Below are 13,761 nucleotides of genomic sequence, written 5' to 3' on the forward strand. Positions count from 1 at the left end.
CTTTATTACCCAGAATGTGGCGTAGAATTCACGTAGGTGATGTGAACGTCCCTAGAAACCCCATTCTGAGTACCTACTGTTCAGATGCGCATTTGTGTGCAACCTGAATCTTCTCTGCTTTGCAAAGAATTCAAGGGAAATAAAAACCCTCTTGAGTTAGTGATTCTGGTGGAACGTAAACCTAGAAAATTACATCAACAGCAAACTCAACTGTATAATTAGATGACAGCCATATGCTACTACAAGTGGTGTGGATTCTGAGCTTTGTAAACTTGAGGCTTTCATTTCCTGGTGGTAGTAACAGATTTTCAGTTGACCAAAGCACTTTGTTTAGATGACTACAATAGAGCTGGTCAGAAACTAAGATTTTTGTGTAGAAGGAACCTTCAATAAAGTTCTCCCCTTTAAATTAGCGACTCTGGTGGGACTCGAACCCACAACCTTTGAATTGCCTCTGATGGGATACACTAGAAGTCCAACGCGCTATCCATTGCGCCACAGAGCCTACTAATTCTGATCTTTATTACCCAGAATGTGGCGTAGAATTCACGTAGGTGATGTGAACGTCCCTAGAAACCCCATTCTGAGTACCTACTGTTCAGATGCGCATTTGTGTGCAACCTGAATCTTCTCTGCTTTGCAAAGAATTCAAGGGAAATAAAAACCCTCTTGAGTTAGTGATTCTGGTGGAACGCAAACCTAGAAAATTACATCAACAGCAAACTCAACTGTATAATTAGATGACAGCCATATGCTACTACAAGTGGTGTGGATTCTGAGCTTTGTAAACTTGAGGCTTTCATTTCCTGGTGGTAGTAACAGATTTTCAGTTGACCAAAGCACTTTGTTTGGATGACTACAATAGAGCTGGTCAGAAACTAAGATTTATGTGTAGCAGGAACCTTCAACAAAGCTCTCCCCTTTAAATTAGCGACTCTGGTGGGACTTGAACCCACAACCTTTGAATTGCATCTGATGGAATCCACTAGAAGTCCAACGCGCTATCCATTGCGCCACAGAGCCTACTAATTCTGATCTTTATTACCCAGAATGTGGCGTAGAATTCACGTAGGTGATGTGAACGTCCCTAGAAACCCCATTCTGAGTACCTACTGTTCAGATGCGCATTTGTGTGCAACCTGAATCTTCTCTGCTTTGCAAAGAATTCAAGGGAAATAAAAACCCTCTTGAGTTAGTGATTCTGGTGGAACGCAAACCTAGAAAATTACATCAACAGCAAAGTCAACTGTATTTAAATGACAGCCATATGCTACTACAAGTAGTGTGGATTCTGTGCTTTGTAAACTTGAGGCTTTCATTTCCTGGTGGTAGTAACAGATTTTCAGTTGACCAAAGCACTTTGTTTGGATGACTACAATAGAGCTGGTCAGAAACTAAGATTTATGTGTAGCAGGAACCTTCAACAAAGCGCTCCCCTTTAAATTACTGACTCTGGTGGGACTTGAACCCACAACCTTTGAATTGCATCTGATGGAATCCACTAGAAGTCCAACGCGCTATCCATTGCGCCACAGAGCCTACTAATTCTGATCTTTATTACCCAGAATGTGGCGTAGAATTCACGTAGGTGATGTGAACGTCCCTAGAAACCCCATTCTGAGTACCTACTGTTCAGATGCGCATTTGTGTGCAACCTGAATCTTCTCTGCTTTGCAAAGAATTCAAGGGAAATAAAAACCCTCTTGAGTTAGTGATTCTGGTGGAACGTAAACCTAGAAAATTACATCAACAGCAAACTCAACTGTATAATTAGATGACAGCCATATGCTACTACAAGTGGTGTGGATTCTGAGCTTTGTAAACTTGAGGCTTTCATTTCCTGGTGGTAGTAACAGATTTTCAGTTGACCAAAGCACTTTGTTTAGATGACTACAATAGAGCTGGTCAGAAACTAAGATTTTTGTGTAGAAGGAACCTTCAATAAAGTTCTCCCCTTTAAATTAGCGACTCTGGTGGGACTCGAACCCACAACCTTTGAATTGCCTCTGATGGGATACACTAGAAGTCCAACGCGCTATCCATTGCGCCACAGAGCCTACTAATTCTGATCTTTATTACCCAGAATGTGGCGTAGAATTCACGTAGGTGATGTGAACGTCCCTAGAAACCCCATTCTGAGTACCTACTGTTCAGATGCGCATTTGTGTGCAACCTGAATCTTCTCTGCTTTGCAAAGAATTCAAGGGAAATAAAAACCCTCTTGAGTTAGTGATTCTGGTGGAACGCAAACCTAGAAAATTACATCAACAGCAAACTCAACTGTATAATTAGATGACAGCCATATGCTACTACAAGTGGTGTGGATTCTGAGATTTGTAAACTTGAGGCTTTCATTTCCTGGTGGTAGTAACAGATTTTCAGTTGACCAAAGCACTTTGTTTAGATGACTACAATCGAGCTGGTCAGAAACTAAGATTTTTGTGTAGCAGGAACCTTCAATAAAGTTCTCCCCTTTAAATTAGCGACTCTGGTGGGACTCAAACCCACAACCTTTGAATTGCCTCTGATGGGATACACTAGAAGTCCAACGCGCTATCCATTGCGCCACAGAGCCTACAAATTCAGGTCTTGATGACCCAGAATGTGGCGTAGAATTCACGTAGGTGATGTGAACGTCCCTAGAAACCCCATTCTGAGTACCTACTGCAGATGCGCATTTGTGTGCAACCTGAATCTTCTCTGCTTTGCAAAGAATTCAAGGGAAATAAAAACCCTCTTGAGTTAGTGATTCTGGTGGAACGCAAACCTAGAAAATTACATCAACAGCAAACTCAACTGTATTTAAATGACAGCCATATGCTACTACAAGTAGTGTGGATTCTGTGCTTTGTAAACTTGAGGCTTTCATTTCCTGGTGGTAGTAACAGATTTTCAGTTGACCAAAGCACTTTGTTTAGATGACTACAATCGAGATGGTCAAAAACTTAGATTTTTGTGTAGCAGGAACCTTCAATAAAGTTCTCCCCTTTAAATTAGCGACTCTGGTGGGACTTGAACCAACAACCTTTTAATTTCATGTGATGGGAACCACTAGAACAGTATCTGATTTTTCAGGGAGAAAATCTGAAACAACATTAAATTTTATAATAGAGAAATTGGAATAAAATCCAATTCTAAAACGGAACATGAAACAATGATATATTAGACCTTTTTTACCGCTTTGTAAAATGTAAAACATTAAAGAGCTGTATCAAATTTCTGGCTAGTCACTTTTCTGTGAGTTCTTCTTTATCTCACAATATGCTATTCAGTTAGACAGTCCATCATAAAAAACAAAAAACTTAAATAAAGACAACTAATCTGATAGAATCCACAGTCAGCCTACAACATTAACAAAGCAGATAAAATTAAGAGATTAAACAGGCCTGTGTATGTTCTCAGTCAATGGTAGTCTGGAGAGTTTGAATAAGAAGATAAATGATCTCTTCAGGTTTGTGAAAATGTAAACACATTTTTCTACTTCAGTTATAAAACACCTGGCACAGAGGTAATTTCAACCCCCACTCCCACCTCAAGGTACCACAATAGTTCACATGATGGTGGGGGTGGGGCAGGGTCTTACAGAGGTTTTACCTATTTAAGGAAATTGGGCCTCACCTTTTTCACACCTTGGCTCTATTATTCTATACTGCAGATTATGTAACAACCCACATGAACAATAATGGGTCTACAACCGTCAGGTTCTCCTCAAAAGGGACAGCCCCCAGTAGGGGTTTGTTACCTAAGTCTCTCTACCAGTTGTTTCAGAACTGAAAAAGTCTCTTGGATGAAAGGTGAAATGTCTTCACAAACCTCAGCAAACCTTGACATTTAGCATTTACCAGCTTAATGCAAGAAGATATAAAATAATTTGAAAACATTTATTTTCTGGGTGAATTGCTGGGTTGCACACTGTGAAGCTCCACAGAAGAAACAAAGCAGTTTACAAATCAAACAGTGAAAGATTAATTTTTATTCAAAAGAAAAATATGAACTTGATTCCTGGAAAAAAAAATAAAGATGTGAAGATTAATTTTAAAAATGACCTAAAATAACTACAAAAGCTTGAGAGTCTCTTTAAGCAACAAAGGTTGCTATTACGTTTGCCTCAAAAACTATATAGTTGACAAAATTGTTTATTCATTGATTTTTTACATTTTTATTCTTGCAAAGAAAGAGGTCTTAAAATAAACGTACTAAAGGGATGTAGCTGGTATTCAAGAAGAGATAAAATATGGACTGGCTTTCATGCCGTGAGACTGGAGCAACTATAGTGCTTGGATCACAGGTGCTTTGAGTTTCCCATAACTCCAGACACTATTTACATGCAATACAGTTAGCAGGCAGCACTGCCTCACCAGAAAAAAATGCCCTGTTTTTTTTGTCATCAGACTCAAGAAGTACAGAAGGCCATGGATGAGAAGAAATTTGATGAGGCGGTCAGACTGCGTGGCAGGTATTTGTAAAATTCCACTACGCTGACATGATTAAACACCTGTAGGATTTGTTATGTTTATATATAACCAATCGACATATTGGAAGATTAAAAAATACATAAAGTGCTTAAATGTTGCTCATGCCAGGAGCACTGGTTCGAATGTTGCACATGATGTCTGACACTATACACAGCACAGAAGTTGTGTATAGTACGTTTTGCGGTTTGACAGCATCCCACTTCCTGCTTATCTGTGTTAACATTGATCTCTTAATTACTCTAAATGTTTGCCCTGCTGCATTTACAGACCAGAATTCATATTGGATTTTCCACATTGTTTAACTTTTTTTCCATCTGCAGGAGCTTCGAAAACAATCTGAGCACTTACCGACTCCTCTCATTTCGGAAGGCAGATTCTGAACTTCCAAATGTAAGTATTATCACTCTCAAATATTAACAGCTAAAATAATTTAATTAAACCAGTAAAATAATAATTACCATGTTTATTCTCCAAATGTGTCTTTCCACCAGCTGCTCTGAGAATTGTACATTAGCATAAGGTATTTCCTGGTCAGGTGTATTGTGGGTGCTGCAGTCTTTTTGTGACACTAACACAGTCTGTCTTTCTATAACTGTCCATCCTGAGGGAGAGGAGGAGGCGGGGGATGAAGAGCAGATTGATGTATGTGATGAGTGAAAATGGGGCAGCTGAGCAGGCTTTTGATCAGCGTCTGAAGCTTCTGCAGGTGTAGGTCATACAAGGAGCTGCTTTGCAGTTAGTTTGACCATCTTATTCCCTTTGGCTTCTAATAATCTTCCCAATGCTGAGATAAATATGTGTGGATTTTAGTTTCTTACCAAGTCTAGAACTAATATCCACTTTATTTTAGTTGTTGTAAAATGGTGCCACAAAAGGACAGCGTCAGTGCTCTTCACCTGTCGTTCTGTCTGCCTTTGCTTATTTCCTCATGGCTCTGCTTGGATGCTTGGAATTAGAAATGTAGACATGCAAAGAGGTGCATTAGCGCTGCAGTGCAGGACTCCGACCAGCCCTGCTGTCAGGGATAATGGCAATGAGGGTGTGATCTGCTTCAAATCGCTCTGAAGTAGTCTCCTTTATAGATGTGTTTTCGCTGACTCTCAACTCAAACTGGACAGGCTCCAAGCTCTTTGTTTTATTCAAAGATGGTTAGTGGTTGTTAAACGTAAAGCTTTCATCTGTTGAATATTTGTTTTTTATAATCTTCTTTTTTATCTCAGCATGCCTATGTTCTCCAACTGTTTAGTGCTGTCTGTATGCAGCAGCCAAAGATTTTTCAATCTTTGAAAAATGATGAAGAAATTGTATTTGATTAAACAGAAAGTAAACATAATCTGATAAGGCTTCAAAAACCAAGGTTTGATTCTTGGCAGTTTTTGATGCTGGTGTAGTTTCTGCAGACACATTTCTGTCTGACCTTACCGGGCGTTGTAGTTTGATTCCACTTGTGCTTGCTAGACTTCAAAAACAAAGCAAACTGTGTGAGATTTGGTATTAAGCATTTATTGAGAGAGAGTTGGAAGCCTGTCCGTTTTGAGGTACTTCACGTCATATTTATATGTGCCATTAACCCAATTGAAAACAAGAACATTACGGGCTCAGTCTATTATTGGAGCACAGCATAATGCATTCTGTGTTGTTGGGTGTATCCATATTGCATTTTGCAATGTGGACCACATGAACCCGAGTTTGACTTTGTAATAAGATCCCCTCTAAAGATGGCCAAATGATTCAAGACTGAATGGCAAGAAAACTGCTAAAAAATTTTGGGAAAATATTCATTTGACTGTTGATATTTTCAGTGGCTGTCATGACAAAGTAGCTACTACTTCACTGCGTCTTTTAGCAGCATGTGGCTCATGCATGAAAGGCTATCACTGCCTGCTGCTGTGTGAGGCAGAGTCTCTCCTGATGACAGATGAAGCCGTGATTATGGCTCCATGACGTCCAAACTGAACCATTTCAGTCCAGTTTTTGTCCAGTTTGCCTCATGCCATGGAATTAATGGCATGACTGCATTGCCGGTAAAAGCTGCTCATAGATATATTCTGTGTTCGTACACTAAATATAGGAGTTGGGCCTAAAGTATGAATATGGTTTAAAATTTGAAAAAGCTTAAGGGTGCTACCACATATCACAGTACCATGGGGTTCTGCTTCCCCTACTGTAAGGTTAGTATTGAGTGTTACATGAGTGTGATTGGTGCTGTGTATCACCCACAGAGCTCCTTTAATGTGGCAGTAATGAACGTCGGTGCTCCAGCAGCAGGTATGAATGCTGCTGTTCGTTCTGCTGTCAGAGTGGGAATCACCGAAGGCCACAAAATGTTTGCTGTAAACGATGGCTTCGAGGGATTCTACAAAGGACAGGTGAGATTCAATGTACATAATTGTCATTCAGACAACTATGTACAAATATAGAGTTCCACGGATATCTGTTATTGGGCTTTCTCTTCATACCGTATGTTATTGAAAAACCGAATATAAGTTACAATTTCTATTCTGATGACACACTATTGTACCTTTCATTAGACATGAGACAAAATCCTGATTTTGAAGGATTAGATTGGTTGAAAAGTGAAGCTGGGGTCCCTGACTAATAACCCCACTAAGTATCACAGTGATTGAAAAAGAAATCCTAAAAAAACAGTAATAGTCTGGCAGCTGGGGCGCCAAAATAATATCAGAAAATAACAGAAAATAACTTTCCCATGAAAATACGGTTATTTTCAGTAATGACAATACAGTTTGTTGCCCTAATTTCACATGGGATTTTGCATTTTTTCACGTGCCTTTAAACATTAAATTAGGAACAATTTAATGTGATTAAACAATGAAATTACCTATAAACAAGGTCAATGAATGTGGCAAAATGAATCATAATACTTAAATGTACAGAAATATACAGTTATTGTTGGTTTAAATAATAACAGACTGCATTCATGCAGTGCTTTATGAGACCCTCAAAGCACTTTACAATTCCACTTTATAATTCCTCTCTGGCCATCACCAGTAGGTGGTAGGTGAAGTGTCTTGCCCAAGGACACAACAACCAAGAGTGTCCAAGCCGGGGCTCAAACCAGCAACCTCCTGATTACAAGACAAACTGCCAACTCTTGAGCCACGATCGCCCTAAATAACAATAATAATAATTATTTGATTTTTATTTATTTGAACATTTCAATCTTTCAAATAATGGACAAATATTTGTGAAAATATGATGCATTAGTGAATGTATTTTAACAATCTAAATATGCATATGTACAGACAAATACATTCAAAAAGGAAGAAAGTTATGTTTTATTACATTTACAGTGATTTTATGTTAATTTACATTTGAAATGTAAAATCACAGTCTATTTAGGTGAATTTAATATTCTAGAAGAACAGTACAAAACTGTAAAATACACAGTAAAATAGTTTTATATTACAATTTTTTTTACAGTGCGTCTTACAAAAATGCAAATGTCATGAAAGTCTTTATTGTTTATAATTTAATTTAAAAAAAAGTAAACATCTATATTCATTACATGTTAATTATTTCAAGACTTCAATCCAGTAGTTCAAATTATTAGAACATTTCCTAAGTTCAATCAAAAGCAAGAATTGACATACAGAAATGTCTAAATTCTGAAAACTATGGTTGTACTCTCAGTGGTTGGTTGGGGCTCTTTTATCGTGAACTGCTGCGTCAGTGTGGCATGGGGGTGGCAACGCTGAGGTGTTTTTGAAGCCCAGGTTGCTTTGATAGATTCTCTGTAGGGTTCAAGCCAGAAGAGTTCACTGAAAAGTCAAGCTGAGTAATAACATTGTCAGTAAATCATTTGATAGTTTGGATACAATGGGCAGGTACTTTGTAAAAACAGTGGATCAATCATCACCAACACTTGCTGACAACATGACACATCACAGACTACAGAAACTCCACACTGGACTTCAAATAACTTTGATTCAGTGCCTTTCAACTCAGCCTTAATATTTTAAGATCTTAATTTCCAAATGAAATGAAAAATGTGCTTACAGAGAGTAATATGAACCACTGAGCAACAGCCTGGTCCTTTTTTTCTCCTCATCCTAGGTAAGCTGCCTCCGATGTTGTCATCAGGACAGTTGTATTTCCTTTCCTTGGGAAGTGGGCTGGGGCTGGTGTATCATGATGTTCTTGACTTGTACTTGACATTGTAGTTCCTCTCAATGCTGTGCTGGTGCTGTGTGCGGATGCATTTAAAAAGCAGAAACTCTATCTCTGATGTTTTTGATAATTCAGACACTGACACAATAATTTTCAAGGGAGTGTTTATCTGGTAGATTGCTTTTTGTAATAGTCCCAGTGAGATCTGTGAACCTTTTCTGCCATGCATTAATTTGTTTTGTTGCGATACAAATGAGCTGCCTTTCTCTTTTATTAGATTAAGGAGATCAAATGGGGAGATGTTGGTGGTTGGACTGGCCAGGGTGGGTCACTGCTAGGGACAAAAAGGTAATCTGCTGCTTTATTATATACCTGTTATTATAAGCCTACATCATTTTTAAGTTTCCTCTTGATGAGGAAGGTTAAAAACGAGGTTAAGGTTGGCACTGACCCATTTTTAGGTTTTTATGCATAAAGGTGCCATTTAAACTTGTTTATTGCATCAAGGCTTTCTGACTTTGTCAGGAACCTCTATTTAAACAAACATGAAAACAAAATTAGAAAATGTTCTGGTGGAAATTATGACCATTGTATTGTTACAGTCGGTTTCAACTCTGTTATAATATAACATCTTAAAACAATAATTAGAGCCAAAACTGAAATCGTAAACATACTGTGAGCTCACTAACACTGTCAGAGAGAAGTTAGGGGCTTCTTCACCTTTTTGCCTCCTTCCCGGAGTAAAAAGAAAGTGGTAACATCTCTTGGATTGGAGTACCTCCTGCCTTACATGGCAGGCCAACTGCTGCAAATGTCATCAAAATGACTCTGTGAGTTCCAGGTTTGCGTGACAAGAATAAGTGACAACTTGATGGGTTTCTGCCATTTTCACCAAAGAAACACATTGTTGCTGTGACAAACTTTGAAGCAAGAAAACTCCATGGCTACATTTAGGATGATATTTACATGGGATACCTGGAAGCCTATACTGGTGTTCTACTTGCTGGAGTGTACAGATCCAGCAATGAGACCACTGATGGTATGTGGGAAGCATCGACAGGCAGGCATATTTTCCAGGCAAAAATGTCACTCAGACCTTTTGAATGATATCAAGAGTCCTCAGATTTTACAACAGATAGATAGATAGATCCTAGAGCAAACCTGACACGCATGCTCCCATTAGGGATGTCTGGGAGAGATGGGTGGAGCTCTTTCCATCAATGTTCAACACAAAGGCAGAGGTGAGAGTAAATGAACATCTGGGCAGCCTTGGATGCAAAAAGCAGCATCACGGGCTGTGTAATTCTGTGCATCGAATTGATAGAATTACACAGGAATGTTATTATAGTTAATAATATTGACATAAAAAATAAATGAAACCGATTTATTTCAGAGATATGTTACGTTACATTGCTACAAGTTTTTTTTAAATCTCTTGAGTTTAATTTGCTATAGTTTCGGAATGAAAATGAGAGGTGTGCTGCAAAAAGAAAGAGCCTGAGGGCCACAGGAAAAATATTAAAACCCATCTTTTCATGGATAAGGAAGCCTAACAAGATTACAAACAATTTGAATGATAAACCACTGTTTTGAGGGAACTTTTTGGTTGATTTAAGACACAAAACTATCCATTAACATAAAAGATAATAACAGAAAGCTAACACAAGAGGAAGGTTAAATGCTTTAACATTAAATGTACATGATAAAGTGTTATCCCCTTTGCCTTTTTAATGACTAATCATTTTTTATGTGTCAGAACTCTTCCAGGAAAACATCTGGATAAGATCGCTGAGCAGATGAGGATTCATAACATCAATGCTCTGCTTGTGGTCGGAGGGTTTGAGGTATGTATAACCTTTCCTGGTTATTGCAAATTAAAGCATTTTCTTTGTAATCACATTTTATCAATATTGTATCTCTGACCATTTTTTATCATTTAGAAAAATACAATGAGTAAAAAATCTTAAATTCAGCTATTGTTTCATTAAAAAAAGCTACTGATATTGTAAAAGCAGAGTTATTGTGTAATGTAAAATGGCTAACCTTATTGTATCAGCATCATCAAGCACCGTCTCCCACCAGCATTTTACGATTGCCATGTGTTGTATTGCTCAGCATTTTCTGGTCCATTTGTTTCTCACCAATTTACCCAATTTGACATTTTAAATTTGCAAAACACATTTTCTATATTAATATTTTTTCAAAATATAATGAAGACATATTTAAATTTTTAAGGCTCTCTCCCTGTCTGTCCATGTGTCAGTATGAACTGTTGGCCAAGCTGCAAAGCCAGCATGTATATAGATAGATTTAATGACATTGAAATGGATGTTTATGGTATTTTGATGCTTTTCAAGCTCTTTGTCCAATCGAGAGATTAAATGAAACCAGCATAAAACTTTTATTTTAACAAAGAACTTTAACAATTCAACCATGCCATTTAAAAGAAAAGGTTTTTGACTTTGGTAGCTTGGCCAAAAATGAACGTTGTCTCTGTCTTTGTCCTTTTATGTGAGGAGCTGCAACATTGACTTCCTGTGTGTGTCTCACTGCCCGTCATGATTGGCCTGGCTCTCTCCCCTTGGCTTCTCCTAACAGTACATTCCTCACAGACGTTTCTTCATCCCATCACTGAATTTTCATTTCATACTCCATTTCTTGAGCTCCATCTCTCATCAGCAGATCCCTCCCACCTCAAAGCCGCCTCCTCCTTCACGCCCACCACAAGTTAACTTATGATTCCTAAAGCAAACATGTTCAGATTATTAGTTTGCATGTATCATAGTTATGATTGGCTAAAATTTTAGCTTTAATCAATATATAACAATAGAAGTAAAAGTTAATGTTATCTTAAGCCACTTTTAGTAATGCAGTGATTCTTTTTTACAGTAGTACCTAGCTCCTGCTGTAGCTGATGAAGAAATGAAACATCTTGCAGAAGTTGGTGAATAAAGTGAAACATTTGATTTCCATTCGACAAAATCAAAGCTGTGCAATGCTCAGCGTTTGGTGCTAGCCCATGAATCAATTAGTGGACTATACTCCATTTTATAGTAGATAATATCTTCTTCTCGAGTGTAGTATGGATTTTGGACACACCTTTGCTATCTCCAGTAAGTTCCCAGCTCTTCCTGTCATGTTTTTTCCCTCAAAACTCACCTGTGTCCTCTTGTCCACTGCACCTTCAAAGTCCTGGGGATTAGAGCTCTTCACTTTTCCCCCACTTGTGTGTACATACTCAATGACCACTAAGACGCTGGCTCTCACTACTGCAGGCCTACGTGGGATTACTGGAACTCGCTGCTGCACGGGACAAATATGAGGAGTTCTGTGTGCCCATGGTTATGGTCCCGGCCACCGTCTCCAATAATATACCCGGTTCAGACCTCAGCATTGGTTCAGACACTGCTCTGAATGCCATTACTGACGTAAGTGTGGCTGGGCTAGAGAGAATGTATGTGTGTGTGTTTCTAGACTTAACACACATGCAGACTTAACACATCTCAGAGTTCGGGATTTGCTGATTGCCAGCTCGCATCCTTGCATTAACAAGCAGTAGGTCAGATTTAGTTCACACGTCAAGACAGTTTAGATCTTTTTACAGGATCCATTTGTTTTCTAGTTTAAATTCAGAAATTGAAAATATATTATTGTTATTGTTTCTTATTTAGTATAAATTGTCAAAAATTGGTTCTTAATCTTGTGCATGGGCTTAGAGCTGCCATTAATTGAACTTTGGCAGTTTAGGAGTAGTGACAAAAAAGCCAGATTAAAAAACAAATATTTGAAATTCTGACCTGCTCATTGGTTCCCTCTGAAATGAAATCAGCTGTGCCTGGGTAAGATTTTTAACTTCAAGTTTTCACTTTGAAGTGCCGTAGTTTCACTAACTGAAACTCAGGTCACATGACAGAGACATTTTAAGAAGCACTCAGTGCTAGTGCTCTGTAATGTTTTGTGTAAACACTGGCCTCCCGCTTAACAACCAAACTTGTGTTTTTGCAGAACTAAATGGAAAGTACAGGCTTACTGCTTTCACATAAACACAACCGTAAGATAATAGAAACAAGACCTTACAGTTAGGACAGGCAACGCATACTATGCCAAATAACTCAGCTCAGTTTAGCTGATGCAGACATTAGACTGTTAATAATCAGCATGAAGTACAGTAGAAAACACTTGCTGCTGGATGCGGGCTGGTCAGCAGAGGTCCCAGGTAAGTGTTAGGGCATGCAGTGGTGTGTTGTGGCATGCTCTGGCGTGACCCTGGCGTGTTCATGCGGTCTTCTTTGTGTTTTGTAAAAGGCAGATAACTAGACAGCAGGAAGGTTCAGTCTAACGGGAACACTGTTTGCGTTTGGGAAGTAAGTTTGTTTGCTGCATAACTGATTGTGGTCTACATCGTAGTTCCTATTGTTCTTATCTGAGAAAGCCTTTCTTGTCTTCAGACAAAACAAAAAAACCAAATAGAAATAAAAAAAACGTCCTCTTTGCTTCTTGAACATAAAAGGAAACGTTGCCCGACTGCCTCTGGAGTCTCACCTCGTCGCGTCGACACCGTTACATGTCAACCACGATGCAACCCCTCTTCCTCATTCCATTTACTCTCAGCCAATGAGAAGCCAAAGTCCCCCCAACTCCTGGAGAGAGCCAGCCAGTTGCACACACTACAGGACACACACACAAACACACATGCACACACACGCAGAGCTGCATATTCATGGTCTCATTGGAGTTAAAGTTACTTCTTTGTCTTGTATCCTTCCTTTTAAAATGCTAACCCTAAAGGTTGCAGCAGGTTATAATTTCAAACAATTTGGGGTTTGTAAATATTGTACAGTGTATAGTAGACCATCTTTAAAGAATTATATGTCATGTCAAATTAAAACTATTCAGAATTTCATGGTAACAAGCTTTTCCTGTCAGGATGAGAAGGAACACCTTAGTGATTTCATGCTGATGATTGTCTGTGCAGTAATGGGTTTATCTTTACATCACAGACACTCCTTTCCAACATTAAAACCTGACAGATCAGACAAATATGGGCTGGGCTGTTTATGTTTTAAAAAGCTGCTAGTATGAAACAGAAAAGTGCATTCAATGGTGTTTTATAAAGTATCCATCCATCCACGGGGATATTGCAACTTGGCATTTG

At 38.6% G+C, this 13,761-nt stretch overlaps 1 protein-coding gene and 5 non-coding genes across 13 annotated transcripts in view; 1 reads left to right on the forward strand and 5 right to left on the reverse strand.

Moving 5' to 3' along the window:
* The window catches only part of LOC113010761 (ATP-dependent 6-phosphofructokinase, platelet type-like), a 48,186-nt gene that overhangs the window by 28,033 nt on the left and 6,392 nt on the right, over nt 1–13,761 (forward strand). For 2 of the 8 annotated variants that reach the window (XM_080293002.1, XM_080293001.1), the window contains exons 11-17: nt 4,392–4,456; nt 4,796–4,865; nt 5,082–5,117; nt 6,698–6,844; nt 8,884–8,954; nt 10,363–10,450; nt 11,882–12,034. In XM_080293002.1, coding sequence (XP_080149128.1) covers nt 4,392–4,456; nt 4,796–4,865; nt 5,082–5,117; nt 6,698–6,844; nt 8,884–8,954; nt 10,363–10,450; nt 11,882–12,034 — 630 coding nt within the window. The remainder of the gene's footprint in view (nt 1–4,391; nt 4,457–4,795; nt 4,866–5,081; nt 5,118–6,697; nt 6,845–8,883; nt 8,955–10,362; nt 10,451–11,881; nt 12,035–13,761) is intronic. The other 6 variants (XM_080292999.1, XM_080293000.1, XM_080293005.1 and 3 more) reach the window with 3 other exon arrangements.
* trnar-ucu (transfer RNA arginine (anticodon UCU)) lies at nt 414–505 on the reverse strand. The gene is given in 2 exon segments: nt 414–449; nt 469–505. It is a non-coding gene; the product is annotated as a tRNA-Arg (tRNA).
* On the reverse strand, nt 932–1,023 carry trnar-ucu (transfer RNA arginine (anticodon UCU)). The gene is given in 2 exon segments: nt 932–967; nt 987–1,023. It is a non-coding gene; the product is annotated as a tRNA-Arg (tRNA).
* trnar-ucu (transfer RNA arginine (anticodon UCU)) lies at nt 1,448–1,539 on the reverse strand. Its single transcript is given in 2 exon segments — nt 1,448–1,483; nt 1,503–1,539. It is a non-coding gene; the product is annotated as a tRNA-Arg (tRNA).
* Nucleotides 1,966–2,057, reverse strand: trnar-ucu (transfer RNA arginine (anticodon UCU)). Its single transcript is given in 2 exon segments — nt 1,966–2,001; nt 2,021–2,057. It is a non-coding gene; the product is annotated as a tRNA-Arg (tRNA).
* On the reverse strand, nt 2,484–2,575 carry trnar-ucu (transfer RNA arginine (anticodon UCU)). Its single transcript is given in 2 exon segments — nt 2,484–2,519; nt 2,539–2,575. It is a non-coding gene; the product is annotated as a tRNA-Arg (tRNA).

This window comes from Astatotilapia calliptera, chromosome 18, assembly GCF_964374335.1.
Source record: "Astatotilapia calliptera chromosome 18, fAstCal68.1, whole genome shotgun sequence".
NCBI classification, from domain to species: Eukaryota; Metazoa; Chordata; class Actinopteri; order Cichliformes; family Cichlidae; genus Astatotilapia; species Astatotilapia calliptera.